Source organism: Balearica regulorum, chromosome 3, assembly GCF_011004875.1.
Source record: "Balearica regulorum gibbericeps isolate bBalReg1 chromosome 3, bBalReg1.pri, whole genome shotgun sequence".
Taxonomy (NCBI): domain Eukaryota; kingdom Metazoa; phylum Chordata; class Aves; order Gruiformes; family Gruidae; genus Balearica; species Balearica regulorum.
This window is the reverse complement of record NC_046186.1, coordinates 55,497,704-55,525,146: the sequence shown is the minus strand read 5'-3', so window position 1 is coordinate 55,525,146 and position 27,443 is coordinate 55,497,704. Positions and strand designations below refer to the sequence as shown.

Sequence of the window (27,443 nt, the reverse complement as noted above, 5' to 3'; positions counted from 1 at the left end):
CACTGCTGTTGAGATCCATTGGACTTTAGCAAGTGTGGATCTTGGTGCAAACACAAAAGCCTGTCTTTCAGAGAAGCAGTGATGGACTCTCAATTGACTTTAAGTTCACATGGTACCACATTTTGTTGGCTTTTCATCATACTAAAGCATGAATTCTCTTGATGTAAGTAAATTAAAGTGACCTACCCCTTTTTTCAAGGGGAACTGACTAGTTGAAGTATTCATAAAGTGCAGTTTCTAGAGCTTTAACCTTGGGTGTTGTTTTTCGTAGCGCTGAGCTGTTCAGCTGAAGAGAATGAAAATTACCACAGCACAGAAACCCTTTCGAAGAAGCTCTTGGACGTTTGTCAGTTACGAAAGGATATTGATGAGTTAAGGACTATAATGTCGGACCGTTATGCTCAGGACATGGGGGACAACTGCATTACTCAATGACAACATTTCATGTAGTAGCAAATGACTGATTAAATGCTGCTGTGTCACAGGTCTTTGCGTTTCTATTGAGGAGCCATATTGGAAGACTGCAAATAGCGCCGCACGTGCATCTCTCTGAGGATTGTGCATATTTAATCTCGGGAGTCTGGTGGGGATGGGAGAGTCATCGTTTGAACAGAGTGGTACAAACTACAAGAAATCTTTTCTCCAAACTACTGAATGTGGGAATAAGCTGTGAAGAATGATTCAGTTGGATACTCTGTTTCCTTCGTTAGGGCTCATTTTATTACTTCACCTAGTTTCTGGAATCGGAGCATCAAAACAGCTGTGCTGCTGCTACTCAGTCCTTTCCTTCATCAAGGGTTTGTATGGCATTATCTGTGTTCTGAAATTAGAGCAGAGGGTCGAAGCACCTACAGCTGTATGTGATTAAGCCAGAGGCTTCTGCAACTGCACTTCGCTGTAGGAATTGCAATTGGAACAATCTTGGAGCACTACAAAAAGTATTTGCTCTTCAAGTTGCCTAAAAAATTTGATATAGGAAAGATGTTATATTTAGTAATGGATGCCCAGCTTGTTTGTCCAATAGTGGAAGAAAACCAAGTTTTAACTCCTTTATGCAGGTGAAGTCCATAAAATACAGTGCTACCAAATTGTTTTAAGCATTCTCACATTGCTGTAAGAAGTTTCAATAATATCAAGTCCATGACAAACCCAGAGAAGCTGGAAGGCATGAAGCTGCAGCGTAGTATGTGGCTGTCAAAATAGACTGTATTTTTACTGTTTGTACCATGCTTATTTTTCTCTTTGGTCATCTCCATTTTAAATGTGGCTGGTCTGTGGTCCATCCCTGAAGGCTTCTGATGACATTGTGAACCACCTCAACCGTTTTTTACCAGACCTACAAAACGGGTGTTTGGCACTTGGCAAAATCAGGGCTCAGAACAGAATGTTTCCACTTAGCAGTATTAAGTACTCCGTTATCTGAGGACTGCAAAATTTTCCACGTTGTTTGGGAATTCTTGATTTCTCCATTTATGTAGGAAGCAATTACATTAAAAAAATAAGATCATGTTCCATAGTTTATTCAGTGAGTGTCATTTGGCAGTGCTGTTTCACTCCCATGGGGCAGATGATGTATTAGTGCTTCTAATTTCCTGGAACATTACTGCAAGTTAGCTGCACAGCTATGTGTGATGTCAAATAGTAGTTAACTGAAGGAAACAAAAACTTGCAAAGAGAAAAACCACTCTCAAATCACACGGTTTAAGAAAATATATGAGCGTCAGTTAAATATATGGTATTAAAAGAAAGTTTCCAATGACTAAGGTGCAAGTCAGTCAGCTGACCCGTAGTGTGGATAACAGCAGAAATCTCTCAGAAGGCGTAGCGGTTAGAACCAAATAAATTCTAGGGTAACATTTTTATGGCAAAAGTGTTAGTGTCTTCAGTTTTCTGATTATATTTATGTTAGTAGAAAAAAAAATGGTATAGCAATGTAGACTGGTTACAAGTTTTAACTTGGTGATGTTTTGCTTTCTGTTGATCATTAAACAGTTACTGTTAATGTCGGTTTTATAATTTAGTGATTTAATTTTTTTTAGCTCTACAGACTTATTTATTTGACATTCTTCTTTATTCTGAACCTACATGTGGACTAATTTGTGAAAAATAGTGTTGCTATTTATATTATTGCTACATGGTGTTTTCAGGTAGATTAATGTGACTGGTTCAGCTCCTGTGAGCACTAAAACAGTGTCTAGATGAAATCTCAAGTGAAATTGCCTTGTGTCTCTACTTCAAGGTAAAAAACGAGGCCATTTTAGTGTACATTTCTCTCCTCTTTCTGTAGGCTTGAAGGTGTACTTCTATACTAGTGCAAAACTGAAACAAGGATCTTTGCACAAACGGGCTCGCACAGTTTCCTGTGCCTCTAACAGCATTGGCTTTTGTGACGAGGGCCTCGGCTCGTTCCTTTGGGGTAGTTCATTGGTTTGGGCCCTGCAGTGAAGTAATAGTCTCCAGTTCGTGGCATCTATCTCCCATCAGAATTCAACAATAGCTTCTCAGATAATAAACTAGAGGTATTAGGGAGAGAGGAAACACCTAAGTTGCACATTATTATTTCCTTAGATGGAAATGTTGTACCTATAAAAAATTACCAAGCAACATTTTTTTTCTAAATTTGGTGGAAATAACAAGGAGTTTATTAGAGTGATTAGGGAGGAGCAGCAGATTTTTTTTGAGTTGCTGTGAACTTTTAAACCGGTCGCTTGGCTGGTGTGCCTCCACTGTCTCTCCTGTTAAACAGAGATACTGTACTGCAAAGTTGAGATCAGTAATTTAATATTTGCAAAGCACTTCAGGAGCTTTTATGCTCTTCAAGTATTAGTTGAAAGTCCCTCAGGAAGGAGGTCCCATTTTATTTGTAATACTTTGATTGCAATGCTGTAATCTTGCATTTGAATATTTTTATTACAGAACCTGTAATATTTATATTGACTTTAAAGCACTTGATTTAGAAAACCCCCTGAGTTTATCTGCCTCAGTCAAATTAAAGTAGGGAGGTAAATGATGGATGTATGAGCCAAAGATGCAGACTACCAATTGACTGTCTACAGTGATACAGTATTTTGCTTTGATTTCTTAAAATTTGGCCTGTTGTAGTAGTAGCAATTACTATATATGCATCAGTTTATGGATGCCTCTAAATGGAATAAGCTTTGTCTAAGATATGCATGATTGTTTAATTGGTTAAAATGTAGTGTGTGTGGTCTTATTCAGCATATTTAATACAGAGGTGATTAATGAATGTTAACATTGGAATTGCTTAGATTTAGTCATGACAACTTTTTGCTGTAGCTGTTAGACAATCTCAAGGGCTGAAAAACAATCACTAATGAATGGATACTGTACCGTTCTGGCTGTCAGCAAATTTGTACAGCAATTTTTTTGTATCATTTCAGATTGAATTTATACAGTCCTTTAGAAGATATTTACAGTAACTACTGTATTCAAGAATGTATTTTGAAAAAGACTTGGAAAGTAACTGTCTTTGGACAAGCTATAGATGATGCTATGTATTTACTATATAGAAGTAACGCAGCTCAGTTGTGTAAACGTGATTTAGGTTGCTAGCCTCCGCTGTGCAGCTTTGTGGCGTGATAGTTGTGTGAAATTGTGGAGATTGCTGTAACCACCCACTCGGGCTCCAGCACTCGAAACTGCCGGTGGCCGTGAAGTCATTACAAGAGCTGATATTTCATCCTTTTCACTTCAAAAGGTTTCCTTCCTTCCTTTGCCCTCACTGCCTGCCTTTTGTTTCAAACTTTTTTTTTTTGGACATTTTTCTTGCAGGGTAAGAGCACAAGGAAAGAAAGAAAGAAAAGAAACCCCTTCCTCCACGACCTGCTGCCCTAGCATGGGCAGCGACAGCACGCTGCAGTCTCTCTGCATGGGCGTTGTTTGCTTCTGTTTTCCTTGTCCTTACCGGTGATGTTACGCAGGTGGAGTTGGAGGGAGGTATAATCGAGCTCTTCTCATTGATGTGATGAGTTCTGTCGTGAGTGGGGAAGAGATCTTCCGAACTAATGTGCATTCTTAGACTGCAAACAAATCAATGGCTATTATCTAAAGGGGTGATATATTCTGGTAGCTCATTAGCAATATTAATTCTGCAGCTGCATACCTTTGTGCCTTTTTTTGCCTGAAGTAAGTGTATATTCCCCTTGAACTTTAGATAAGTTGTTAGGATGCTGACGACTGCACCTTGTTTTCCTCTTACCTGCCAATATTTTCTTTATAAGCTTTTGTAGTAAGAACTCTCGCATAACGTCTAGAAACAGAAGTACTTAAACTAGGTACTGGGTGTACACTTTGAATGTTAGGCTGGTCGTAGTATGCAGCTTTTTTGAATATGAAGCGTGAGCAGGAAACTCAAATCATAATGTGTTTATTTTGTGTATATTAATTACAGTATATCATTAGTTCAGTGGGGAGGAGCATCTGGAGCTATCTTTTAAAAGCACAGCTGACATATGTACTGGATCAGTCCCCAAAGACTGGTAGTTTTGTAAATTGAGTTCAATTTTTGAACTGCTCAGAATACCTCATATGTAAATAGAGTTGTCATGACTTAATCACAATGTGTTCATTGTAAAAAGTAAAGGAGCCACTGGCTGGCTCAGCTTTAGGCTTGTTGTTCTTGCCTCTTTTTGTAATTTTTTTTAAAGTAGGGTTTACAGCTAGAATTTTGAATGCCAAAGTTCTATTTATTAAATAATAATAAAAGTTTTCATTGTTAATGACTGGTATTTTTCCACTGGAATTTGTTTGTTGATGTTTGGGATTTGTATCCACAGAGCAAAAATAAATTTTGTTACAAAAGTGATTTCTTCATGCTTCTCATTTGTCCAGTGTCTGGCATGTGACAGAAGTGACCAAAGCTGGACCAAGGGCAGAAGACAAGAAAGGAATCGTGAAAGATCTTCCCAACACCCACCCCAGCTTCCCTTCAGTGGTCTGTAGTTCTGCCTGAATACCACCTGACTGAGCTCTATTCCTGGCCTTAATTTTTTTAAAAAAATCAAGGCCTTGATAGCAAAAATATTACTTCAGTGTAGTGAAAGAATTTTAGAGCAGACTTCCTTGTGAAGTCCCTCATGCTTTTTTAGGCAGATGCTCCTCTTATCCATCTTGGATGCTGATTGGAGATATCACAGGTAGGACTTTTAAAAAAAAAGAAAAACCCCGAAGTTGTCACAAAATAGTAGACAGGAGTTATGACAGCTAGTTTCAAAGTTGGTGAAAGATTCATCAGCGTTGGAACATGTGGTTGCCCTAAAGCCAGTCTCATAGGGCAAAAAAAGAAAATTGGATGGTGAAACAAAACCAGCAGTGGGTCCGGTACCAAGAAAAACACTGGCAATCAGAAAGGACAGAAAGGACAGAAAGGATCAGAAAGGTGTTTTTAATTATTATTCTTCAGTTAGAAAGCACAACTGGACGGCTGGCCAGGCCGAGCAGTAGTTAAGGCAGTCAGAAATCCCTGCTGCGTGAAGTACTGCAGGTCAGTATAGTCCAACACAGCCGAGCAATGCTGACTTCCCTTCCATGTCAAGTTAGCGCAGTCTGAGGAAAAGTCAAAGGTTAAGGATCTTAGTCAACGTAGCAGGAGTCTTCACAAGCACTGAGGGAAGTGGGGTCACCCAAAAATGGTTCCTTTTCCAGCAGCTCCCTGTGAGAAATCTTGGATCCTGGACTGAGCATCAAGTGCTGAATGAGCTTTGTGTGTAGAGTGGTGTTCCCCTCTTCCCCTGTATTCTGCATCGGGCAGAGCACACAAGTTTACGCTACCTCTCCTTTTCAAAGGCACTGGGAAATTCGCTTTGATTAGCTAATGCATTATATATGGCAGAGATCACTTGCTTTCCTCCAGCCTTGTGACTGAATGTTGAATGATGGGCTTCTAACTCAATTACAAACATTCTGTGCCCTGTATAAATGTATGTAAAGGGCTGCACAGATGCCAACTTTCCATAAGATTTCTGAGGGTGACCTTTTGGGAACTGCTCGAAGTCAGGTTTAGGTTTCAAAGTATCATGATTAAAGCACTGCTAACAATAGTAGTGGTAGAAAATGTTCTGTTGCTTTTATGCCACAAACAAAATACAACTCCAACTGTGGCTAAAAATGAAACCTTAAACAATAACGCTGCACATAACACAGCAGCATCTTGAATGAGGACAACTTGCAACAGCTAAATCCGCAGTAGATTGCCTACATTATGTAAATTAGGCAATTCTGCAGGATGTGCTAACGAGGCTGGGTTTGTTTTGTAAATGAATGGGTTCAGTATACTTGGAGAATTTCCAAGTGGCAAGGGAAAGCCTATACTATCAATGACGATACTTAATTACATTTTAGTATGTGCATATTTCTCTTCCCACTTTGTGTGAGTTACTCCCCCTTTGGGGGGTGGCTGCTGCTTTTCTCCTTTTCTTGGTGTTGCAGGTCTGAATTTCATGGAGGTAAAGGCGTGCTTCAAGTCCTGGAGTTGAAGCCTGCTCCGTTCGTGGGGAACCTGATAGGTTCAGCTAATGCTTCGGGGCTCTTTCACGAGCAGTTTGGCAGCTCCCCTGAAGAATGCAACCCGTGGGTATTAATAGACCAGAAAACTGATTTACTGGTCTGTGTACCTGTGAAAGCATTTGCCTGGAAGAAGGAAAAAAGCAACCATTGTCAAGTTCTGGTTGAGAAGAATGCTATCTGTTGCTGAGAGAGTGAATTGTGGTAAGATGGACTGAAAACTTCCTCCTCGAGGGGAAACAGAGTAGAATTTAGTATCAAAAAAAAAGATTGTCTCCCCAGCGTTAAAAACTGAGAATACAAGTAGTCCCTGACTGCCAGGGAGGTGCCAAATGCCCCTCCCAGACCAAAGGGGTCATACTGAGCTTTGTGGTGGCCCCAGGTGCCAAACTGGAGAGTATTTCACAGCCCCGCTGCTGCTCGGCCGGTTCCCCACTGCCCCAGCTCCCAGGGCTGAGCTCTGCCTCGGGCGGTCAGGAGCTGAACCCCGGCCTTGCGGCCACAAAAGTGGCCACAATGCTCCAGTGTGGGCTGAGCCAGAGGCTGGATTTTCCTGCTTTCTCGAGAAGCCGACTTGCCCTTTCCAGCACCAGCGAGGTCCAGCTCATTAAGGATTTCGGCTAGCTGTGGCACAGGCGCTGCAGCCTGTAGCTTCAATCACAGAAATGTAAACTTTATCCCTCCTGTGGTAGCACAGGGAGGAAGAGGCGGTGTGTGAAGGCAAATTACCCTCTTACCTGTTCCCAGGACTGTTGTACTCAGCCAGCAGAGAAAAGTAGTTCAAAATGTCTGCATCTGCAACCAACCGCTTTCTGTAATGAGACAACAGTTCCTTATATTTATCAATTGTAATGATTTACTATTAGCAAAAATAAACCTTTAATCTTTACATTTGAATGGGTTATAACGTTCCTTTTGCTATTGATTGCCTGATGACAAATTAATTGCCATTCTTTTCTTCACGGCTGGTATTTATGATGCCCGTGTTGCGGAGCTGACGTATTACAGAAATCAGTTTGGCTGAGATCTTGAAGCTAATGCAGTAATTGGAGCAAGGACTCATTATACTCTCTGTCATCATATCCACTTTCATTAATTTACCAAATTATTTTGCAGGCCTCTGCAATCAGACATTTTAGTTTGGTTTTGTGTTTCTAACTGCAGGGATCAGGTGTGTTACCTCTGGGCTTGCGGCTGAGCGAGGACAGGGAGGAAGCACCTAGTTGTCTGCGTAGACACGGCTGTTCAGAAGAGCAGGACAGCATGCCTTTCTAAAGGCGATTCAGATGACAAGGTTTAATAGACTGATGCATTTTCTAACCTTCTGCTATTTTTGATCTCAGAATGGTTAAATTGGACAATGCCTAATTTATTGTCAGCTAACTGGGGGGAATCCAGCTCCAGGGATGTAGGGAGCTCTGATCAGAGTGAGTGATGACACGAACTTTTTCAGATGATCCATCTTTCCCCAATGCACAGACACTTGAGCTGTTCAAGAAGCTGGTCTTGTGTTGGTGCCTTTGAGCCCCGTGTTTTAAGGTGGCCCAAAAGCAATGCTGGCGCCTGGGGCAAGTCTGAAGCTGTGCGGCAGCTGTGCAGTGGGGCAAGAGGGCCGGTGAAGACCCTCTGTCCCACTGCAAACAAATCCTAGCTGGGAGACAGGCTCTCAAGTCTGACTAACACTTACACCCCACTCCAGTCCTTGAAAACCCCACTCAGGTGTCCTGGTGACCCTCACACCTTGCGCACACCCACCCACGTCTTCATTCAGTTCAGCCACTTGAAAGCTCCCACAGGATTTTCAAACCGAGCTTTCTCCTCTGCAGGCTCAGCTACACCCTGGCACATTGCTGGCCCTCACCCTCCTATTAATCCAGACAAGTCCTTATTGTCCTTTTTACATCAGAGTCTGGGTGGCAGGACCCAGTTTCTGGACCCTTCTTTGGTCAGTAACTGTTATGATCATAGAATCACGGACTCATAGAATGGTTTGGGTTGGAAGGGACCTCAAAGATCATCTAGTTCCAACCCCCCTGCCATGGGCAGGGAAACCCTCCACTAGACCACGTTGCCCAAAGCCCCATCCAACCTGGCCTTGAACACTTCCAGGGATGGGGCAGCCACAACCTCTCTGGGCAACCTGTTCCAGTGCCTCACCACCCTCACAGGGAAGAATTTCTTCCTAACATCTAATCTAAATCGACCCTCCTTCAGCTTAAACCCCTTACCCCTTGTCCTAACAAAATGGATCTGATAAATATGATTTACTGGCAGGTTAAAGCCATGAAACATCATCCCTCAAGTATTATAACAATGATCAGGAGATCATCAAACTTCAGCAGTTTGCAACCTAACTTCTGCCCCCCTCATGGGAGCCCATCACTTTGGGGAGGGAAAATAAAGGTTACAGCTGGGAAGGAGCTGGTGCAGGCATCCACCCCCCTGCAGGGAGCTCTGCTGAGGGAGGGAGCGCTGCAAAGGGGTTTGATTGATGGCATAATCTGATCAGCCCCCAGACACGCTTTATTATACGAGCCGGTGACAATCAGATCATTAGCTACATTATCACCCACTGCCTTAGTGACCGTGAAATAGCAAAGATAAGTAATAGGATATTTTTAGTTTAAATTATGGTTTCAACATTTTAATTAAAAGCTGATTATAATCAATCTGTTTCTAACACCCTTTCCCTAATCCTCATTCATAAAAATTAATTACCACCATGAAGAGCCAATGAGTATATCCTGCTGCTGGCCAGGGGCAGCTTCAGAGCCTGGGTCTGCCGCTGCGCGGGTGGCTGCGTGCACGGAGCCAACCCAAATGGTGTGGAGGGGTGAAATCAGGCAGGCAGGGCTGGGTAACAACCTTCCCGGTCCTGGGCACGGCTCAGCATGGGATATGTTACAAAGCATTTACGCAAAAGCGATGGTCTGCTCAGACCCTGGTATCTCAAACATCCATTTGTGTCTTGGAGGTGAGAGGAGCTGAAAACACCTAGATTTTCACCAATTTAAAAAGAAAATTGTTTTCTCAAAGTGCTGGCGTTTTTGAAAAGTCCCAACTCTTCCCCAAAGTGCTGCTGCAGTGACTATGAAGGTCAGCATACAAACTACCCCAAATGGCTGAGAGAGCAGCTAACAGCGTAGGGATCCGAGGCAGCTATGTATGCGCAGCCTGACTCCAAAATGTATTGACAATGTAAGAATAAATACAAAACTGATCCTTTTTTTAAAAAAAAAAACAAAACCCCAAGTCATTGGCTAAACTTTGCCTTGACCTTCTCAAGGCTCATCACTGATCCCAGCCTGCATAAAGAAAAGGAGACTTTGGCCTTAAAATACCTCATTTGGGAATTAAACTCTTTCAAGCAGCTCTGGAGTCTGAAGCAGAAATGCTTCCTCTGCCAAAAAGAAATCAGCAATTTTAACTGAGGGCTTTTCTTAATTGGAAAAAAAATAACCCCCAACAACCAAACCAAGCCCAACAAACTACTGTTATTTCCCCCGGGAAGTGCACACAGTGTAGTGCGTCCATCAGCAGGGCTGGAAAGCAGCTCCTGGTGCAGGTTCGAAAGAAAGAAACTATTGCTCTCCTGCCAAAAGCACCCTTGTGCCCTTGCTGCCGTTTACGGACCCCTGGGCTGGTGTCTGGGCTACAGCACGAATGCATTTGAGCAGGTTATCTCAGTGCGCTGCTCCTGGCCCCGCTGTGTGGCGGTCGCTGTGCTGGTTTGGGGCAAGCGAGGGGGCACCCGGGGAGCAGTGCTAACCTCCTGCCTGGGAAATAAGCCCTTCCCTTGTCCCTGGGGAACCTGGGTTCAGTTCTCCTGAAGCTGAGGGGGTACAAACCCGTAGCAGCTACTTCCCAGGAGAACACCTTAATTGTGAGAGGATAGACCATATTAAAATGGGGGCAAAGCATCTTGCTGAGAGTCAGAGGCCGCCATGCGGCTACCGAAGAAGCATGTATTTCAGAGGAGGCATCCTGCCCACGACTTTCAGAAGTTTCGGGGTAATTTGAGCAAGCCAGCTGGCTGTGTCTAGAGGGACGTTTGACCAAGGGAGTGCAGGACGGTACTTCTGCTGCAAATCCTGCTCTTACTCAGGAGCCTTTCTGGGAGCCGGTTGGTGTGGGACGGAGGCAGGAGGTACCCAGCTGTCTTAGTGTTTCCTGTGGATCAGCTTAGGCATCTTTTTGCTCCATATAGCAGGAGGCAGAAACCCTTCTGGTGGGCATCTGAGCTGGGTTTGCCAGTTCCCATGCTCACAGCAAGGCATTTAAGGCATTGCTACACTCAGTATGGACATACTTTTATGACTGAGACCACTTGCTGGGTAATGGAAGAGTCAAAGCTGTCTTGGGTTGGGAATTAATGGCTCGTTTGAGTGTTGCAATTTTATGTACAGTTTTCTAAAGCCCTGGTAGATTTGTTTGTACAACTTAAAATTGGTAACAAACCCCTCTACTATTTCCACAAATGGAACAAACTCAACTGTTTGTAACATACATTGCAAGTGGTAACTTTACAAAGCGAAGGATAAGTCAAAGACCTTGATCACGTAAAGTAAGAACATCTAGTTCAGGAAAGAAATTGAGGTCTATTTTCTAAATAAGCAAAGAACTACACTCTTACAGGCTTACAGACAAATTAACCGACAATGGCAATAGGATCCATAATTCATCAGTCTGTCCATGAGGATATTATAGGAGACAGTGCTGAAGGCCTTCCTAAAGGCAAGGTGATGTCACCCATTGCTCTCCCCTTCTTCACCGAGCAGATCATTTTGTTGTAGAGGTCTATCAGGTAGTCATGCCTGATTTCCCCTTCATAACTCCATGCTGACTACTCCTAATCACTTTCTTGTCTTTAATACGTTTGGAACAGTTTCCAGCTCCATCACCTTCCCAGGGATCAAGGCGAGAGTGACCAGCCTGTAGTTCCCTGCATCCCTCCTTCTTGCCCATCTTGAAGATGCCAATGACGTTTGCTTTCTTCCAGTGCTCAGGACCCTTTGCCATGACTGTCCAAAGATTATCGAGAGTGGCCTTGCAGTGACATGAGGCAGCTCCCTCAGCACTTGTGGGTGCATCCCATAGGGCCCAAGGATTTGCGCGTGTCCAGTTTGTTTAAACGCGTAGCCTCAGCCTCCTCCGTGGAGGTGAGTCTTCATTGCTCCATATTACAGTCAACAGCTCCCAGACCTGGAAGATGAACTAATCTCTGCCAGCTACAACTGCGTTTAGCGCTGCTGTTAACTTGTTTGCTTACACCTTCCATTCACTCACAAGGAAGAGCCTTTCCCAAGCTCTGAGGGTGGCAGACATTGCTCCAATAATTTAGCTCGCTCATTTAAATAAGTTAAGACTTCAATAGATCTTGCAGGTGATAATGCTGACATGATTTTTCCCATCTTTCAAACAACTTGACCCCAAAAAACCACTCTGAAAGTTCACAGTTATTCAGAACTTAAGCATGTGGCAAGTAAAAAAATCCACTGAATCCAAAGGGCTGTGGAGGCTGGATGTGTGACCTCTGTACTTACGACATACGCCTTTCCCTCCCCGTTTTGCCAGCTGTCCATTAGCTCTTCTGTACCGACAAGCGAGCTGCTCAACGTCGGAGCAAAGCCTTTCCGTACCTTTGCAGGGAGGCACACTGTGTCGTAGGGCCCTCCTGAAACGATTCGTTTGCAGCAACTCCATTTCTCCAAGGAACTTTTATTTCCTTCTTTTAAGAGACAGGGGTTGTGCTTAGCGTATACGAGGCAACTTAATGAGCAAAACAAACCCCGGTGTCATCTCCCATTGCTAAGCACCAGTTCAGCCTCGCTCGCACTGAGAGCCGGCACTGCGGGGTGCTCGCAGCACGCGGCTCAGCCTGCTGGGCTGAATATACAGGAATAAGGGAAATTGTTGCTTCTCTCCCCCAGCCTGCGGTGGAGTGATTAAGGAAGCAGTAAATCAAGCGTTCGCTGCCACGCCATCTCACCGCTCCGAACACTTACGGGGGTCTTTATCAAGAGCTGCGTTACAGAGCTCATCATCGGGGCTTTCTGCCACTCTGAGAGGAAGAGTTCTTTACATCTGTAATTCTCACCGTTATGACTCAATTGCGGTTTATTAACCTGTAAGCGAGGGGGATAAATTCACAATGAATCAGACACAGCAGATAACAAAGCCTGTGTTTTCCTGAAATGTACCCTCCCAGATTTCAGACACGAGAACACATTTGACTGCTTGTCATGACCTTGTTACATGGGTCCTTTTGAAACATCACGTGATGGTTAAAATCACACCCCCCCCGCACCTCCCCACACACAGAGCCCACTTTGCAGCTTGGTTCCCTACAGGATTTGCATTATTTGCACTTTGTTAGTGCTTAGCCTAACCTTTCTCCATGGTCACCTACAGCAGTCTGAGAGAAGTCCCTCATACCATGTGACGAGGAACGGGAAGTCTGGCTGGACCCCAAAACACAGAGCGAGGGCAGCACAGAGGAGCTGGCAAGGTCCGTACGGTCTCCACGGCGGGAGAAGAGGGACGGGGAGAAGCCTTCACCCAGTGATAGATGGGTTGCACCAGAGGAGCATGGCAAGTAGTCAAAGCTTGGCTCTGCCTTGGACATCCGGAGACAAACCGTTCGTGCGGCAATTCAGTCTTGACTGATTGAAATGGGGATAAAAGAGAGAGAGAGGTAGAGGCAGTATGAAGCAGCATAGTGACACTTTCTGTGTCTTGGGTTTAAGGCTTCACACAGATGTCCAGAAAGACTTGCTAAAAATATCACAGCACCGCAGTACTATTATTTATATGCACATTACTACAAAACCACAATGCAGTTTCAGTTTAATTAAAGCAAAAATATCTATTATGTAAACTGACCTAATAAAAAGAAATTAATTATCCCTTCCCTTACACATTCTAAATCCAAGTTCTGAATACTTTGAAATGTTTCAGTGTACAGAGTGAAGAATTTGTTTCTTCTTGACACAAGCAAACAGAAAAGAAGTCAACCTTGCATGTCTGAAACATATTTCAGAGGCATCATGTCCTAGAAAATAGGCAAAAAAATGTCCAAATAGGCACAAAATCCTGAAATGCAGTGCTGTCTGTTCTGTTTGGGGTGTACTGGACAGCTTTGGGCAAGCCGGTCCATCTCAGCGCCTCGGTGTATGTGTATGTCAATTGGAGATTGCACAGGCTCCTTTGGAAAGCATCTTGACACCTCTGGATGAAAATTTCCACAAGATCTAGCCAGAATCTCCACTAGTTGGCATTCACATGGAAGACTGCGTATGTGAAACTAGATGCTAAAATAAATTAGTGGTTTTCAATCTACCCACAAAACCAGGATACTACATCCCCTGTCTTGAATCCCCTACCACCCCACAGCAATCAGTAACCCAGTAAAATTGTCCCTCTCCCAGAACTGAGATTAGTTGAGCTGCACAAAACTATATCCATTCCTCATACAATGGGGGGTGTGTGGGGGTGTGTGTGTGTGTGTATAAAAAGGTTTCCTGACTAGTACCCAAATGGCCAAATTCAGCCAGAAGGTTATTAATTTCATTTACATACAGCATGATTTCACCGAATCCACAGGGGCTACTGCAGGAAGACCTGAATTATTTTTCTCTCTTTCTTCTGCAGACTTAGCACAGAACGTAAGTTTTCTTTCATCAAATACCAGATCGACCTGTTAATCTTTGAATTCCCTGGGTTTGCTGGATTCCCCATGTTAGGATCCCTCAGCCGCTTTTTAGAGATTGTCACCCTGTGCTCGTGCATTGCAGCAGAGCGTTGCTGCCTCACGTGCTTGCAGAGGAATGACCAAGAGAGCGGAAAAAGCTAGCGCATCACTCAGGCATCTGGCTTTTTTGGGAAACGGTCCCTCGGGAAGTGAACGCCACGGGAGAGCATCATTCAACATCGCGGAGCTGTGTGGAGCAGAGGTTTGCCTCCCACCCGCCGCAGGCAGCTGACGCCGCCTTCGCTGCTCTCCCTTCCCGTCCATCTGCCCCTGAATTTACAGAGCAGCAGCTCCCAGCGCCCCTTCCCAGCTGGACCCCGGTCCTTTTCCTCCCCATCCTGCAGTGCCGGTAGCCACCCCAGCACCTTCTGGTGCCACTTGCCACTCAGGCATGGACACGGGCGGTGAGCACCACCGCGGCAGCGGCTGCTGTTGCACACCAACGTTACTCTGTGATTTAATTCTCCTAATTGAAACGCCCTTGCTCATATGATCAATGGTCTGTCAGTGCTTCAGGCTGTGTATGTGCAATGTTAAGTGGAAAATGAGCTAGAAAATATCATTAAAAACTTCAAAAGCTCAGGTACAGCTGTTTGATCCTTTGACAAACAGTGGACAGATTACGCTCTCTCATTTGCAACCAGGAGAAGGAACATCAGGATTACAGAAATAAGGTAGTTTCACAAGGAAGACTCCTGACCAAGCAAACAGATTTGCAGCACTGATGAGGACAAAATGTACAGAACAAAATGTACAGGATTAGTTTAAGTGAATAGATCTCAGGATCACAATGATCACAAGTGGTGTATTTACAGTGCTCTTAGTTTCCTTCAGATTTAAAAAAAAAAAAAAAAAAAAAAGCAATTGAGTTTGTTCCCTTGCTTCACACATGAACACCAGCAGCGTGGGATCTTAGCCCCACTCCATGGGATCCTAACCCCACTCTCCTGGGAGCAGGCAGCCTACCAGGAGGCCCTCTACCTGTGTGTCTTACTCCATTTTAGGGACCAGTCTTTAACTGTGGCAGGTGAAGGATTCTCTCTCCAGTATAAGCTAGATTTCCTACACACCCCCTGTGCCAACGGCTGCTGATGCACCTGAGGCAGCAAACGTTCCCACGCGCTGGCGAGCGCAGAAGCAGCACGCTGGACCGGGGTTTGTCCCCAGGTAGGGGCAGGAGGCATCGTTCATCTTAGTCCAACAGCCACAGTGAAAATATTCTTCAGCCATGACTCAGAGGGCTTCATTACCACTTCGTAATGCTTTTCCCAGGTACTAACAACCTTCCTCTCACTCAGCACCCTTGCAAGCGAAGTGAGCGCAGCAAAGCCTGCGTGCACATACAACATCTCACCTCCCGTGGATCCTCCTTGGTTATACATCATGGCTGCGCACAGGGCACTCGGCGTGCACGTCAGCCTGTTCATTGTGTTTCCTCCACTGCACCGCGGGAGCTGAGGGGAGCGGTGAAGGGATGCTTGACCCCCGTTTGGCTTGAGCAGTGGGAAGAGGGGAAGGGAGCTGGGCGAACTCTTGCCAGCCATACCTGGCAAAAACAAACAGAAAGCAAGTGTCGAAGCCAATCCTGACTGAAATCCCTGTGCATCCTGCTCTCATACACCTTCTTCTTGTACCATCAATTGCTCTTCCACTCACTTGACATTTTGCTAGCTAATGAATAATTTGTCTGGCCTTCTTCTAAGGAAGATTCAACAGCACAACCCTTTCCAACTACAGTATGCAGAGGCAAAAGGTGACACTGTGACAGTTCGTTTCAGAAACATCCAAGCATCTCTGGCTGAAAGCAACATAGGCTTCATTCAAGTAATGGATTTTCCTTCACAGAGGGGCAGCCTTGAGGATCACAACTATAGAAGGGCTTATTGGCTCTTCTAGTGATGAATTACATCTTCAGAATGGAGATTCGTATTTTTGAATGCCTTTGGCTCAGCATTCAGCACCAGCACTCATCACTGGGCTGCTCAGCGAGGAGTCTGTCATCACCACAGACTACGCTTGTACCATTGCTTGTTAAAATGGTAAAAGCATGGGAATACTGACCAGGAAGAAGAAAACTTACTCTGCAATGAAATAGCAAGTTACTGCAAAAGAAAAACTGGAGAAATTACTATCATGACTTTATGACTCATGTTAATTTGTTAGTAGCATTTGTAACTACCAAGATCATTATGAAGGGGAGAGTGAAACAGGACGCTGTTGGTATCTCCCTTTGGATCAGTATTGCAGACAGCTTCTTTAAAGCAAAACGAACAAAAATTAGATTGGACAAAATCATCCAACAGCACAGCTAATAAAATACCACATTGAATTCAAGTGGAAATAAAGTCAATTCACCCGAGGAATTAAGACTATCTGTTTGTGCCAAGAAAATCCTGTGCAGTACAGCTCCCTCATTCAAAGCACAGGCAGTATATGCCATCAAAGTCTTTCTAACAAGCAGATCCTATTCTTTCTCTAAAGGGAGAAAGGGAAAAGGCTAGAGAAGTTTCATCAAAAGCATCACTAATGCAGAGATAACCTATTCAGTACATGTCAGGATTGCTCATGCCTGGGTGCCTCACTACAGCTCAGGGAAAGCTTCAAAGCATGAGGGACCTTCCTGAGACTCCCCCTGTCATTCAGGGAGTTGTCGCTTGTAAATGAGCTCATTGTGAGAGAGGAAGGGAAAAAAGGCAAAAAGAAAAAATGCAAACACCCATTTCCAAGAATAAAACTTGAAATTTAAAAACCCAGCTCATGGATGTTATGAATCTGGTGTTTTGAAAATCCCAGACTAAGGATGAACATGTGAATGCAGAGATTCCCACGAGGCGTTTTTGAACACACAGCCCTCCTCTGACTGGGCAGAAAAAAGCTTTGAACATTGGGCTGGCTGGAGTCAGCCATGAGCCTCTGGAATAGGACCCTGTTCCACTGCTCAGTGGTGTGTAATGAAGGATGAGCTTCAGAGCAGGAGCACAGTGAAGCTGGGGCACCATCACCCAGGGGAGACACCACAGCTCTCACAGGTGGGACATGGTAACTCTCACTGCGACCACCAGCTGTCACACTGGCTCTTTCAAATTTGCCCCAATGTGAAGGTCCCTTTCTAAGATGACCTTTCTCTGCTCATTATGGTGCCTCGTATAACAGATACCTACAAAGAGCACCAAAGTGATGTCAAGAAGTCTTCTTAAAAGGAGCTTGCACATCTGGACATGTTGGAAAGCAGCAGTGATGCAACAAATATCTCCCTTGGCCCATGGTTTTCCATCTCTCTCTTGCTCTCGTTGCAGATCTGTGCTGCTTATCCAAGCTCTCACTCCCGTGCTCGTCCGAGCAAGGCCCCACACAGTAAAAAGTGAAAATGCTCAGGATGGTTGCCAAACTAGCCTGGATATGGGATGATAAACTTGGACCAGTGCATTCCCCAGCACTCCTTCCTGTGGCGGAATGCTGTTTGGGAGCCCCCAGACCCTCCCCGACTGCTCCAAGCCCACCGCAGCCTGGGGCTGCTCTCCTTAACCCACGGAGGGGCTCTTCAGGTACCTTTGCTTTCCTTAAAGATGATTTGCTATTCATGCACTGAGTTCCCTGTCCAATTACCTGCCATGGCCCTCAGCAATTATTCTAATGGCTGGTAGCAGTAAGTGAACCGTTATGTAAAAGAGGGACAAGGCTCAGCCTTTCGGCTCAGCTGCCGGCTTTATTCCCAAGCTCTACTTCATACCATCAGCAGGGGCGACCCCTGAGCAGTGCAGGCACGCTCAGAGCACAGCCCTCGGGAGCAGAGACGCATTTCTGCTCTCCTTTCTGTCGGCAGCGTAGACATGGCTGTAGAGACATCTTTAGGAATAATAATAGTAATAAAAGAGATTCTGCAGACTTCAAGTTTAATTTCTGCTCTGCAATTTTCCCTGAGTACTCAGCAAAACTGTTTGGATGCCTGTACTCTACAGAAAGAAAAAAAGGACTTGGATCACCATTTGTCTTGTATGAGCATTTATCTTTATTAGTGATTTATCACCAGTCACTATTTAATCACCAACAACATTTACCCTAACAATAGACACATCAGCTACATTATTAATGTGGTAAGGAACTCCATTCCTCCATTAGCTGTTCTGTTTGTCTTGCAAAGACAAGGAAAAAAGCATTTAAACCCAGCCTTTGGTCCTAATTTACCTCCACAGGAACAGCTGCAAACTTGTTTACCCTGAGAGCGGAGAGGGGAGACGCGGGGGCAGCTGCCCAGGCTGATCTGCCCCCAGCCGCTTCCCTGGCTCCTGCTGGAGTCCGGCACCGGCCGACGGAGAGGGGAGATACCCGAATCAAGCTTCTTCACAATGACACCAAACCAGCTCTTAAGGAAAACTGCCCTGTTCCTACTGGGAATTTCTGTTGGCTGGAGACGGGAGACACGAGGGGTTTACACGTTTTACCAAACCTTAGGTTATCATATAGCGGGGAATGATCACACCTCAGTTCTCCGTAAGGAAGTACAGTGGCTTCTAGAGATGTTTGGCACCAACCACAATCCATCCCACCCCCCAGATCACAACCTTTTTTGCAGGGATGTTCAGGGACCCCTATTATTTAGCAGTACTGAAAAACTCAACATTAAACTGCAGTTGGCTGTTTATAATCCCCCTCTTCCAAAGCAGGACGTGCAGGTAAGAAAGCAAAAGAGGTCACTGCTTCTGCCTGGGAGGGCTCAATCTTTCTTCTGAAGCTTCTGAAGAGAAAGATTTGGAAAGCGAGGCACACAGGCCTGAGGACCCTGGGGGAGGGCAGGAGCTGGGCATCCCACCCAGAGCTTGTGCAGCTCCTCCTCATGCTGCCCCATTCCTGCTGCCCTGCCCCGGCCATCCTGCCCACCCCTGGGCTGAAGGGCAGAGCCCATCCATGTCCCTGTCACTCCTGACCACACCACCTCTGCTCCCTGGGAGACAGCGTACCCCGCTCTGGGAACACACTCCTTTTTTTTTTTTTTTTTTTTTTCCTGGAGGGTGTGGGAAGAAGGTAAGAGAAGCAGCTTGTCGGGAGCATGCATAGCACATATGCATTTGTATAGTGAACACCGCTTCTCCCTCACTGAATTTTTGACCCCTCTGATGAGGCGCGGGATAAAGGAGGATGGTGAAGGGCAGAAAGGTGTTCCTCCCACAGGGACGAGCACAGTGCTCTGCTCTCTCAGAAAAAAAAAAAAAAGAAAAGGAATTCAACATTTGTGCAGGATGACCCAAATATCTCTGTTAAAATATGCATGAAGCTTTAATCTTTTTCTTTCCCCTGACATATCATTTAAATTCAGAGCAATGGAGGTGTCTATATCCTGACGTGCACTCAGCCCATTTCATTCAAAGGTATTCATAAAATATTTCACACACTAAGAACGGCTGTCACTACAAAGAGCAATTCCTACATAATCATAGAAGTTATTATGATAGCATTGAAATTTATATATTATTTCACAATATTTTTTTCTTGCCAGGGCACAAGATGCTAAAAAACCCCAAACCTGATATCAAACAGGAGTACAAACGACTTCATGCTAAGTACCTAAGCCTTCATCCTGTAAGTTACTGGCAAAATATAATCTATTTGTTCTTCACATCCATGATGGACATTTCTGTTTTCAGCCACCACTTGAATAGTCCTGGAGGCAGGGAGGGCATTTGTGGCCGCCCACCTGCAGCAGCTGAGTGCAGAGAGGCAGCTGCCCTGATGCCGGCTCCCCTTCCAAACCTGGTAAACCTTGTCTCCTGGACCACACTCACAGCTCCCCCTGAGCTCATCCAGCCACTGGTCTGCAAACTCATCTGGGGTACCAGAGAAATGATGGAGTCAAACCCACTTTGACTCCAGAGAAGACAGAACACAAGTTTTCCAAGTCCTGAACAAGTGCCCTGCCACGTGCTTGTAGGTTGTTACGAAGGAGGAGGAAACAGAGCAAAATGCATAAAGCCAAGCCCTTGCCTCCTTGCTTCGGAATTACTCTGAAGACAGTTTAAGATTAATAGAGATGCCTATTGTGAGGACTTCAATCAGGCAACTGCTTGGATCTACTTCCATGCCTAGGTCAAGGTTAGCTGAAGGCATCTGAGAAATCATGGCTTCAGATTAAGCCCTTTATGGCACTCACTCCATCTATGGCCAGTGAAGAGAATTATGCCCCTAACATGAGGTTCTCCATCACTCTTCATAGCTTCCAGGAACTGTTAAATTTCTCCATAGATTACACATGTTACCTGGGCAGCATCCACATTTTTAAATCAGAGGAGACAGGAGTTTTTCACTGGTTAATGTATCTTGACAGGTCTAAGTCCAGTCCCTCTGGGCCCCACACCCATGGTCAAAAAAAACCATCTAAAAAGCCATTAATTTTAAATCTACTTGCTTCAGTGTAATTGAAATGCAAATCTCAGCAAAACATCTTGGCTAAACTAATGAGTTTCTCTTTCAGTCAAGCAATGAGGCCATTCTTACAGAACAATTTTTTTGACACAAAACACACAGGTTCTGGAGAACTCAAAATCTACCAGCACTTAAGCTTATGAATGATAAAATTGCCACATCAAAACATGAGAAATTAATTGCTGCTAACAGCAGGACTTGTCTGATGTACTCAATTTAAATTGTGCATCTTTCAGAATAACATGAATTGCTCATTTAATGGACTTTTACATGGGGCACAAATGTAGCAACACCTTTAAGACCTCAGACATTTGCAAGAGCATCAGAAAAAACACACCAGAGCTGAAACAAAGTTTGGGACACTAGAGACATGGTGAGATGGAGTCATTTTAAATGAACATTCCAGTCTATACAGAACCAGAAACAGCAAATTATTTTGTTTTTTTAACTCATGACACCAAAAAATCGAAGTGTCTGAATCACTAAATATCAGCATTTCAAAGAATTCTTTGCAAATAAGAATAAAAAAAACCTGACATAAGTAATGTGTTTACAAGTGTAATATATTGTGTATAATTATGTAATGTAAATACATGTATATGTACATACTTATAGTGGCAATTATGCATGTACAGTAATGTTTAAAAAAAAACCCCAAGCCAACAATTTGTGACATGATTCAGAGATTTTTGGCAAAACATGTAAAGATGCTTGAGTACCTATACAAAAGCCATAGCCCATTTAGATATTGGATCATTCTATATTATCTATATGGTTATATCTAATAGTCTTTTTCTTAAGTCCAGCACCTAAAATGCTGTTGAGTTTCTGAAATGCAAGCTCTTTGTACCTTATCTTATAAAGGACTGAACCACACTGATAGAAAAACTGACAACAAAGTCTCTCACCCAGTGTGGTTGATATCACTGCAGGCCTTGGAGTCCCCAGACAAGACTGCAGCTCCCCTCGGGAGTCAATGTACAAACTAGCCAAGACAGCCCCCAAGCTAATAAACCGAAGTGACAAGATAATAAACAACTGGGATGATGACGTGAGTATTCACCATACACAGGAAAGACAGAGGCTGAATTCCTTAGCTGTTGCTTAGTGCACACCTAGCGTGTTACCCACCATGAAACCCTCTCCCCTGCCTAGCTGAAAAGAGTACTTGCACTGAGCGTCATTCAGGGCATTTTGTGAAGAGCACTACCCAAATGGGAAATAATTTGCTGTGACACAGCATTAGAAACACAGATGAAAACACATGACCCGTGCTGAGATTTAGAATGTTGCCTGGTGCCCATGAAAAGGACTTTGAAACTGAGGATGGAATAAGAGGAAGAGGAGAAAATAACTGTGAAATTATCAGAAATCCTCAACTGAAAAATGCTGGGAACTGCACTGGCCAATAATAGGCTATCAATTTTCAATAAGCTATTAAAGTATTAGAAAACATTGCACATGTGTCCTACAAGTGGATTGTCTATTCAACCTAATGCTCCACAGTCACTTTTTGTGAAGACAGGGATGGAGCAAACAGGCAACCGCAACCGTGACCTCCAGGAAACCACCTGCCACGGCCACAGAGAGATTGTGGGTGGAACTGTTACAGTGCTGAAGAAATACTGAACAAGACCAATGGAATTGTTGCTGTAGACCTCCCAGCTAACACCACCTATGTTCAGAGAGAAACAGGACAGCTGTCAATCGCTGGCTAACGAGATGTTAACACCTCACAGCAGAAGTATGGTGTATTCTCCAAGTTCCACTCCAAAACTTCTGGGACTTTTTTGACATCTGAAAGGCAGGAAATAGATCAGAGCAAATTCACCTGTGGTGTAAGCCTATTTATTTTGCTCGATTTAGATTAGATTTGAAATTGGTTCCTACTGGGATTTTAAATGATGATTAAATTTGAAATGTCACTATCAGGCTTCAGAAAAGCGAGAGCTTGGCAGGCACGTACAACCCGTGGAAGGAAGTGGTGTTGAGCCACTTGGAGAGCGGCCATCCATCTTCCTGAAAGAAAATCATTAAATTCTTCAACCAGAAGCTTATCAAGTTACAGGACTTTTAACAGAGCAGCCTTCTAGGTATCGTACTTTGTCTCCCTGAGAGTGGCAGAAGTTGCCCAATTTCATTACAGCTGGGATAAGATGGATGGATGTTGTGTCCAACAAGCTGTAGCAGCTGTATGATACCTGTAACAACCGCTGCTCAAAGGAGTGCAGTAATTTCTCTCTTCAGTGCTGCGCCAGCTGACAAATTTGTGACACGGCTCCAGATGTTGGCAGACAGCTGTTGAACAACACTCCAGGTGGTATAAAACATGCAGAAGTGGCTCAAACATCTTCTGCCCTCATGTCAACCTTTGTCCAGTTTCAGCCAGGTGGCTCTCACCACCTCAGTGGTGTTCATCAGTGGCACAGGTGGGAAGGAAATACAGTTTTAACTTTATTTAGACAGTTATTCAGGATGATCTGGACTGAAACAACCTTCTTTGCATTGTAAATAAGTCATTATTGGAGTGTGAAAAATACTAAAACCTAATGGCTGTCACCTCTATACCCCAAACATTGCCTGCAAATATGTTCTATTTTAGCAATAAATGAAAACAATGATAAATCTTTAAAAATTTGGTAAAACTCCCACCTTTACAAACCTACTAAACCACTCCCCACCCTAAGCTTTTCTGACAGGCAGTATTGGAAACTTGGTTTCAGTAACTCCTTTTCCAAATCAAAATTAATTGCCTGTCTTGTGTTGTAGACAGTTATGTTTCCCTCCCACAGAAGATCGGAGGCACTTTTGTGTGAACACGTTTCTCCCGGGTCATGGCATTGTGGATTTGCACTGTACTCTGTATTTCGTTACAAGTGCCCAGTCTCACTTGCAGTGTAAAATAGGCATGAGCTTAAGGGTAACCCACCTTGCCTTTTCCATGAAGCTGAAGCGTGTGTTGCAGCGCACCTTAAGATACAGTGGATTCAGATCTAAACTTACAACTTGCTTGTGAGTGACGACAGAGATGTTTTTCTTTCCTGAATGCTGTTTTAACCTTGCTGAATACTGATCAACAGCAGATAGGGTGCTTCCTCTCCAAGTGTTGCGTTGCCGGTAACGAAATGTTGTGGAGGCAGAACTGCCCCGGAAGACCCCCATTGCAAAATGGGGTGTCTGGGAAAGAACATGCAATGGGCAGGTGGGAACGCTTGCTCAAGGGATGGTGGTAGAAGGGGAGACACTGCTCCAACAAAATTTGGGTGAATAAGTTTTCAAAACATATTTAAGGACTGACAAATGATAGGATCAATATTTGGACTAGAGGTTTTCAAAAAGTGCTTCAAAGTTGGTCCAGTGTTGCTCCTCATAAAAATGAGACCTTTCCCATGAATCACAATGATAGGAGAGAAGTTTGATGTCAGAGCATAGTTCCTCTTGAAACAGTCCAGCACCAATGTCTGATACACTGAAATGGTATTACTGCGTTCTCTCAGAGTTACAAAAATACATAAAAGCAGGGATAAATTTTTATCTGGAGACGTACACAGCTTTCCAAGGTGGCAGGGAGATCAGTGGAAGAGTTAAAGTCAAAACATCAGACAAAAAGCAATAGAATTCTATATTATTTTGCTTAATTTAAAGGCTTAGGATACAGACACTCACCCAAAGATGAAATCTTGTTAAGAAAATAAGGTAGGAGGGGTAACTGCGAGACTTAAATCTTAAGAGGGACATTGAGACATTTTTGCCAGTTTGGGAGCACAGAGCAAATAAAAAATCAGAAAATAATAGAAGAAAATCAGAAACATCAAAAGAAAATCAGCATGGCTATGTGCCAAGGTAAAAAAATATTACTAAAAGCAAGAAAATATCCTTACAAACAAACAAAGCATGGTGTCCTTCTAATGAGGATTGCAAATTCTGGCACAGGCCCAAAATGTGCAAGGAACAACTGGTAAAGTGTATTAAAAAAAACCAACCAGCCAACCAAAACTTTTCTGAACTCATTAAGCTTAGCATCTAAAGGACATACAGATGATCCAGATATGATAGAACTTCCTAGAGAAAATAAGCGATGGTCAGAAACCTAAGTGAATCTCTTCATGTCTGCAATTACCATTAAGCAGCTTGAAGAAATTCCAGTGCTAGACCTGCTTCCTCTTGTCCATCCCCCTTTTTTCAGTAGAAGGCACAGAGGATCTCTGTCCAGATGCAAACTGTAGCAGAAGGGCTATGGACTAATGGACAGAGTGAAGGAGAGGTGAACAAGCGGTGAACGGACAGAACGAGCGGTAGTGAATGGCCAGGACCTAATCACATTCACTCTGGAGTTCTCCAGAAACGCTGAGATAAAACAGCTGAAATGCTGCCAGTGGTGTGCACCCTCTCACCTGGCGTCAGCGGGAAAGGGAAGGTGGAAACGCGATGACAGTATTTCTAAGAGGTGCCAGGGAGGTCAGGCCACCGCAGACCAGGGATTCCCAACTGACAGGAGAAGTGTTCAGTGCAGTAAAGGGCACCGCTGAGCACACGGGTCACTGCAGCAGCCTGGAGAAGACTCAGCCTGGATTTTGTAAAGGGAAGCTATGCTCATCTATTGCCAGTCTTTCAAGAGAGCACCAGCCCAGACCTCCTTGTCCACGTTCTTGTGCCAGCTCCTTCATCTACAGAGAGGCTTTCTCAAAGTCTCCAGAGCTTCTTAAGAGACTCTGTTGCCCCAGGGTGAACGGAAATGGCCTCACATGGATCAACGTAGTAGTGACGACAAAAAAAAAAAAAAAAAAAAAAAGAGAAGAAGAGAAGAGAAGAGAAGAGAAGAGAAGAGAAAAGAAAAGAAAAGAAAAGAAAAGAAAAGAAAAGAAAAGAAAAGAAAAGAAAAGAAAAGAAAAGAAAAGAAAAGAAAAGAAAAGAAAAGAAAAGAAAAGAAAAGAAAAGAAAAGAAAAGAAAAGAAAAGAAAAGAAAAGAAAAGAGAAAAGAAAAAAGAAAAAAGAAAAAAGAAAAAAGAAAAGAGAAAAAAGGAAAAAGAAAAAAAAAGAAAAAAGAAAAAGAAAGGAGAAGGCAAAGGAGAAGAGGAAAGAAGGAGAAGGAGAAAGAAGGAGAAGGAGTCATTTGAAACAAGATACAAACCCAAACACACAGCTGGGACACTGGGTACATCTGTACCCTGAGTGCTGTAGGAAGTTCCCTGTCTCAAATATGATAAAGGGAAAATTGATAAGTTTCATAGAAGGACAGTCAGATGTATGGAGCAGCTTTTAGGTGAGGAATAACTCAAGTCATTAAGATTCTTCAGTCTAACAAAAAAAAATAGCCCAAACCCCCACAAAACTGCATTGTCTATAAAATTGCAAGTGCTGTAGAAGCAGCAAGTAGGGCTATCTCCCATCCTTTCAAATACAAGTAAATGGGGCATCAAGTGACACTAGTGAATGTCAAGTTCAAAACCAAAGCAAAGTGAAGAAGTTGATCCCCACATAGCATGGAGAGAGGATGATAAACTCCTTGTTGAATGACATTATGGATGCTAAATGCTTCTGTTGGCTCAAAAGAGCACCTGGAAAATTTGATCGAAGGAAAATCCATCACAACCTATTACATATAACTCTGGCTCAAAGTTCCCCCACGCCATTTCTGCCTGTGGCTAAAAATGTGTTCTGGGAATTACTTCTCCTGGCCTACCTTGACCTTATCGTCTCCTCTAGGCATCTGCTCCTGAAGGCAGGAAACTTGGCTATGGATGTCTTTGCTCTGGGCAAGAAAAGCCTTTCTTTTTCTCAGATTACCCTAGCCAACAGGAAACACAGTACAGACCTGTCCTAAGAGGAAAAAATAGAGAAATGTGTACAATTAAAGAAATCTTTTCTCCACGTGCAAGACGAAAGATCTCATTGCATCTGTGTATGAAACACCATGTAAGCAGTTTCTGTTTGCATTTTTAATCGGATCCATTTTCATCTTTCACTTTGGAGTCTCAAACCCATTACTAAATTTCACATAGGATGCTAGTCACTGGAACCCGGTACATGTGAACTTTTTTTATTCCAAAATGGATCAGAAGCAAGCACATAGAAGGTTAGAAAGTGAGGAGTATTAATTATTTCTTCCAGTGGCAACCTTATCCAGAAGATGTCACCAAAACACCAGTAGTGCTCAGAATTCCCAGAACAAGGAACATAAATGGAAGGACTTCAGACTTGTATAAGATGCACTGAAAATGAAGAAGGATGTTGAAAGAACAACTTGAAATAAAAAATTACTTTTTTCAGGGAGAAGATTAAACCCTCATATCATCACAGCAAGAAGGTCATTATATAGATGAAATTGTGTGCAAAGAGCAAGTCACACAGACAAAACATCATGCCATTGTTTTGAGCAGAGACTGAATTCTTGTCAAAATCCTTTCCTTAATATAACAAAGCACAGGCATAGCAACCAGAAACCTGATTTCCCTATTTTTCCACCCTCACTGAATCCCTTTGCTGTTTGTCTTCTCTGCTTCTTCCTTATTGATACCTTACTTCCATCGGGAACTTGCATGCTAACGATCTACTCCCATCCCAGCTTGTGCCCTGTACTGTTCGGGAGTATATCCACACACGTACAGAATCAATACCTAATTGCCGCATTATAGAGATCAGCTTCATGCTTCAGAAGATCATGTTCAACAAGTCTTTTCCTTTTGCACTTGCACTGTGAATTTTAAAGCACTGAATATCATCTTTGTCTTACTGCAAACAAAAATTGAGCAAA

General features: G+C 43.6%; 1 protein-coding gene and 2 long non-coding RNA genes across 5 annotated transcripts in view; 2 read left to right on the top strand and 1 right to left on the bottom strand.

The window, feature by feature from the left end:
* Positions 1-4,742, top strand: part of CEP85L (centrosomal protein 85L) — a 155,565-nt gene extending 150,823 nt beyond the window's left edge. For all 3 annotated transcript variants that reach the window (XM_075747973.1, XM_075747972.1, XM_075747975.1), the window contains exon 13: positions 272-4,742. In XM_075747973.1, the coding sequence (XP_075604088.1) occupies positions 272-435 (164 nt within the window). In that variant the 3' untranslated portion in view covers positions 436-4,742. The remainder of the gene's footprint in view (positions 1-271) is intronic.
* A 648-nt stretch (positions 4,743-5,390) lies between these two features.
* On the bottom strand, positions 5,391-7,335 carry LOC142601272 (uncharacterized). Its single transcript, XR_012834874.1, has 2 exons — positions 7,260-7,335; positions 5,391-6,648 (listed from the first exon to the last, which is right to left on the bottom strand). It is a non-coding gene; the product is annotated as an uncharacterized LOC142601272 (long non-coding RNA).
* A 16,243-nt stretch (positions 7,336-23,578) lies between these two features.
* On the top strand, positions 23,579-25,504 carry LOC142601271 (uncharacterized). The gene is made up of 2 exons (XR_012834873.1): positions 23,579-24,394; positions 24,453-25,504. It is a non-coding gene; the product is annotated as an uncharacterized LOC142601271 (long non-coding RNA).
* The last annotated feature ends 1,939 nt before the right edge of the window (positions 25,505-27,443 follow it).